This window comes from Nematolebias whitei, chromosome 2 (genome assembly GCF_014905685.2).
Source record: "Nematolebias whitei isolate Nwh7 chromosome 2, NemWhi1, whole genome shotgun sequence".
Classification (NCBI taxonomy): Eukaryota; Metazoa; Chordata; class Actinopteri; order Cyprinodontiformes; family Rivulidae; genus Nematolebias; species Nematolebias whitei.
In genome coordinates, this window is record NC_056499.1 from 47643659 (window position 1) to 47649231 (window position 5573).

General features: G+C 40.0%; 1 protein-coding gene across 1 annotated transcript in view; it reads left to right on the top strand.

Moving 5' to 3' along the window:
• aph1b (APH1B gamma secretase subunit) overlaps positions 1–5278 on the top strand; it is a 442239-nt gene extending 436961 nt beyond the window's left edge. Inside the window, exon 6 of the mRNA XM_037692081.1 lies at positions 4161–5278. Coding sequence (XP_037548009.1) covers positions 4161–4328 — 168 coding nt within the window. The 3' untranslated portion in view covers positions 4329–5278. The remainder of the gene's footprint in view (positions 1–4160) is intronic.
• The last annotated feature ends 295 nt before the right edge of the window (positions 5279–5573 follow it).

Sequence of the window (5573 nt, forward strand, 5' to 3'; positions counted from 1 at the left end):
TTGTGGACCATCCAAAACAATCAAATATGCAAACATCACTAGTCACATCACTTACATCAGGGGTGTTCACACTTTTTCAGCATGCGAGCTACTTTAAAAATGACCAAGTCCAAGTGATCTTCTGTACTTACTATAAAAATACAAAACATATACTTATTTATAAACATATTAAGTATGCTTTTTATGTTTTATGTTCTTGTCTTTAGTGTTTTATCATGTTTTATATGGCACCTTGATTTATTGTTTTATAACACTACTTTTAATCTCATTTTACTAATAATAATACTAATAATAAACATTTTATTTAAAAAGCGCCTTTCATGACACCCAAGGACACTTTACATTAATAACAAAGATCAACAGGAATAAAGAATATAAAATACATAAAGAATATAAAATACATACAGAATATAAAATGCGTAAAGAAAATAAAATACATAAAGAATATAAAATACATACAGAATATAAAATACATAAAGAATATAAAATACATACAGAATATAAAATACATAAAGAATATAAAATACATACAGCAAAGTTAAGGATAAGCGAGTCTAAAGAGATGTGTTTTCAGAGCAGTCTTGAATATAGAAAGAGAGATGGTGTTTCTTAAGTCAGGGGGCAGAGAGTTCCAGAGATGAGGGGCAGAGCAGGTGAAGGCCCTGCTCCCCATGGTGGAGAGGCGGGCAGAGGGTACATGGAGATGTAGTGAAGAGGAGGATCTGAGAGAGCGAGAGGGGATGGAGATGTGTAGGAGGTCAGATAGGTACGGAGGGGAAAGGTTGTGGATAGCTTTGAAAGTGAGAAGAAGAATTTTGAAGACGATGTGTGATTTAACCGGGAGCCAGTGGAGCTGCTGCAGGACAGGGGTGATGTGGTTATAGGAGGAGGTTTGAGTTATGACACAGGCAGCTGAGTTCTGGACCAATTGTAGCTTCTGGAGAGATTTGTTGGGGAGTCCATAAAGAAGGGAGTTGCAGTAGCCAATCCGAGAAGTCACAAGAATGTGAACAAGGATGGATGTGGAGCGGGGTGTGAGAGAAGGGCGGAGATGGTTAATATTTCTGAGATGGAAATAGGCAGACCGAGTGACATTGTTGATGTGTGAAGTGAAGGAGAGAGTGGTGTCGAGGATGACACCAAGACTCTTGACCGGAGGCGAGGGGGATAGCAGAGAGTTGTTAAGGGGGATGAGAAAATTTTCTGATTTTGAAAGAGAGTTTTTGGTACCGACAAGAATGATTTCTGTTTTGTTACTGTTTAGTTGTAGAAAGTTGTTAGAAAACCAGTGATTTAGCTCATTGAGACAGTCGGTGAGGATGGAGGGTGGGTGGGTGGAGTTTGGTTTTGTTGATAGGTAGAGCTGTGTGTCATCAGCATAACAGTGAAAATGGACACCAAATTTACGGAAGATGTGACCTAGAAGAAGGAGGTAAATGATGAAGAGGAGGTGTCCAAGGACAGAGCCTTGGGGGACACCCATGGAGACGGGGGAAGACTGGGAATGAAAGGATTTAAGCTGAATGAATTGAGTGCGGTCAGAGAGATATGATTTGAACCAGTCTAACGGAGTACCTGAGATGCCAATGGAGGTTAGTCTGTTGAGGAGGATAGAATGACAGATTGTGTCGAAGGCAGAACTTAGATCCAGTAAAATGAGGATAGACAGAAGAGCAGAGTCAGCAGCAAGAAGAAGGTCATTAGTTATTTTTATTAGAGCTGTTTCAGTGTTATGGTGGGGGCAAAAACCAGATTGAAACTCTTCATAAATGTTATTGTTGGATAGGTAAGAGTGAAGTTGACTAGCAACGGCTTTTTCAAGAACTTTGGAAATAAAGGGCAGATTAGAGATCGGACGAAGATTACTGAAGTTGGTAAAGTCAAGACCAGGTTTCTTGATGATGGGGGTGATGGCTGCAGATTTGAAAGCTGTGGGAACAATGCCAGAGGTTAGGGAGGAGTGGATGATGTTATTGATGAAGGGGAGCAGAGACTGTAGTCTGTACTGTAGTTTATTGTTTCTGAACTTTATATGTTGTCTGTGTAAATCAGGTCTCTCTTGTAAATGAGACTAACCTGGATAAATAAAGCTTGAATGAATAAGTCCAGCTCACTGTGCACGCAACATAAATGACAAAACCCAAAAGTTTTTTGACAAAAAAAGTGACTATTTATTTTTACTGTCCGCGTACAATATAGTTAACAGAACCCAGCAATAACTTGTGTTCTTCACACAAAGCAACAGAAAACAACAAGAATCACTTCATGTTTGGAAAATAACTTGAGAACCAAAGTGAAAGTTCAGTCCTGACAGCAGCTGCTTGAACTGTAACTGTACTTCTTGATTCCTGGAGATCGTATTATTTCTGGTTTGTTTTGAAAGTCTCTGAACAACGAGTCAGCTGCTTCAACAAATAACTCTTTTAATCTCTCCGTCTTGAAAAGACTTCTTGTGCTTAACAATTATTAAAGTGACTCACCCAGAATGATGCTTCGCTGCTGGTCAGCTGTAAGAAAAATGACTGCTGGGATAACTGGGATTGTAGTTCCTCCACAGTTTTCTTTCTCAGCTCACTTTTCAGAAGGAATTCAGTGCCGTAGTATTTATAGTTTGAAAATGCTGCTCCTTGAATCATGAAAAAAGTCCTCCCCCCATTCCGTATGGAAACGGTAGATTTTTTGCTTCTTACTTGGTCCAGCTCCAAAACTTATTTTACACACTTTCTTGAGTTTAGATATAAACTGGAGGCTGTTACGAGTCAACTTGTTTGTTTTTAGAGTGAATGTGCATGTGTGGTGACCTCTGCGTCAGAAAAAATCTGGCCTCTGATTGGCTGCCCTGTGTGTCAATCATAGGTGCTGTTTGCATATGCGTGGTGACCTATGTGTCCGATTAAGTCTGCCTCAGATTGGCTAACCTGTATGTCAATAAAGTGACAATGTGCATGGTGAAGATGGACTGATCGGCTGACATCTATTTAAAAATAAAATTAAAAAAGGTCTGACATCTATTTTGCCGTGCGATCTACTGATATCGCCGTATTGGGCACCCCTGACTTATATTAATAAAACACATGTGGCTTCGTTTCTAAACTGCTTTGCAAATATTTTTGGTTGCATAATTTAAAAAATAGTTGCTCTTTATTTATCATGTTTTGTTTTTATGCTTTAGATGATGATGATGTGACTGTGGAAGCTTTTGATAGGTTAGCTGACGGCATTTGAGGAAATTAAAGGCACTCGTCCAACACGCTGCTTCCTTGTGTGACGTCATGTGAAAATGAAAATAATTCAGTCGAGATATCAGGCAGGGAATGATTGACCTTTACAACTCTGACTCCTTCTTTGGTACAACTTGCAGATGTCTGAAAGTGCCACGTTCATTTGTTTAAACGGTTATTCTCAACTATAATAAGCACCACGAGAACGTCCTGTTCTGTGTTCCTAAGGTGAGTGAGTGGGTTTTCATGCAACATGTGTGAACTGACCTCAAAACAAAAAGTGTTTGTGAAGCAGCTGGTCAGAGGAGGTCATTCTCCACGTGAAACAAGTCGTGCACAGACGTGGACTCAGGATCTCTCTGCGAGGAAGCGTCTACTCAGAAAGCACCAGATTACAGTTTGTAAATGCACAGTGGGACAAAGACCTTAATATTTTTGGAGACACGTCCTGTGGGAACTAAAATTTGGCCACGTTTTGGAGGAAAAAGAAGGAAGCATAAAAGCCCGGGAGCACCATCCCAGCTGTGAAGCACGGAGGTGGCAGCATCATGCTGTGTGGTGATTTGTTGTGACCTTCACAAAATAAAATCCTCCCCATAAAAAAAAATTATGTGGAAATATTGAAGCAACATCTCTAAACATCAGCCAGGAAGTTAAAGCTTGGTTGCAAGTGGTTCTTCAGATGGGTTCCAGACATGATGCTGATTTAGTTACAAAGTGGATTAAGGAGAACAAAGTTGGTGTTTTGGAGGGGCGTCACAAAACCTGACCTCAGTCCCATAGATAGATGAGGAAAACTCCAGTGATCTACTGGGAGAAGCTTCTGGAAGGATCCCAGAAATAACTGACCCGTGTCATAGAATTCAAAGGCAAAGGAAACAAAAATAACTCAGGAAGTGATTTTCTTTGTTAATTTCTACTTGTTTATGTTCCTCGCAGACCTTTCAGAACCCTGAGTATGTTGCCAGCCTGGTTCCGACCTACGTCGTCTTGTTCCTGATGGGAGTTTGGGCGTTTTACACGGCGGGCGGCTCCCTCCGCAACCTCAAACTCTGCCTCACCTGCAAAGACAAGGACTTCCTGCTGGCCAACCACCGACCCAGATAACGCCGCGTGCTCGGCAGAATAACAGGACTCTATCCAAAGATCACACACGCACACGAACACACGACAGGTTGTTAACCGGCTGTTTCATTCTGCACAGGCTTAAAGAAATGTGAACGATGATAACTCTGGGTTTTATTTTAGCTGGATGAAATCAGATTTCTCTCCTGGTGATTTGAAAGAAACTTGCATGGCAACACTCCTGACATTCTTTAGATATGGAGTCTGGTGACTGACGGCTTCATGTGCCGCCTGTGTAAAAGCTCTTTAAATGTGGATTATGAAAACTTTTCTGTATATAAGTCTACATTTTTTAAATCTTGATGATAGTGAAAGCTTAGAGGCGTCAGAACACGGCACAAACAAACGGTGAACTCACTGCTGATATTTATCTGTTTAACCTGGTTGTTTTCAAGTTCAGTGTCTCTCTTCATCATGGGATTAGAAAATCTTCAACCCAACACAAACAAATTCAGATTAACTTGCCTGTAATTGTTGGTACTCAAACTCTGATTAGCCGAACTAGAAACTAAACAACACTGAAGCAGTTTAATTTCAGACCAACTGTTTGACCTTTTTATGTTGATTTCTGCACACGTGTTTGCGCAGTCATTGATGGTGCATTTAGTGTTTTAACTTTGTCTACTGCATCAGAAATCACACTGAATGTTTTCTTTGCACTTGGTTTTAGTTTGTATGAAAGTGGATGATTAAAACCCATGGGCTTGAACTTAAACATGTAAGTTTTACTTTACATTACATTTCGTTCAGTCCCTAAAACAAACACGCCCTACAGTAATAAATCAGTTGTTGGTATGTTTCAGAAATGTGGTACCAGTTTGTTGAATTTACTTTCTATTGTTTACGCTGGCTGAAAAAAAGGACTGACTAAAACAACATACATATCTGTCAGTGGACTGTAAACACAACAATAAATAACGAAAGAACCTGAAAGGTAAAGTCAAAAAAAGATGTTCGTCAGTGTGTGTTCTGAGTTTATTTCTCATCATTTCACAGGAAATGAGGACCAATCATCTTACCTCCAGTTGTGACAGATAATTAATTGTCCCTTGTTGCAAAGTGAAAAGGGAGACTACCTCCAACCATCTGTCCACGCATGTTGTGAGCATGATAACTTTAAAGTTAAGCAACATACAGACTTTCATTTTGGTGTGTGACTGCATCGTCACTATCAAGAATTAGGTTATTACTGGTACATCAAAATCCAAGATGGCCACAACCATATAC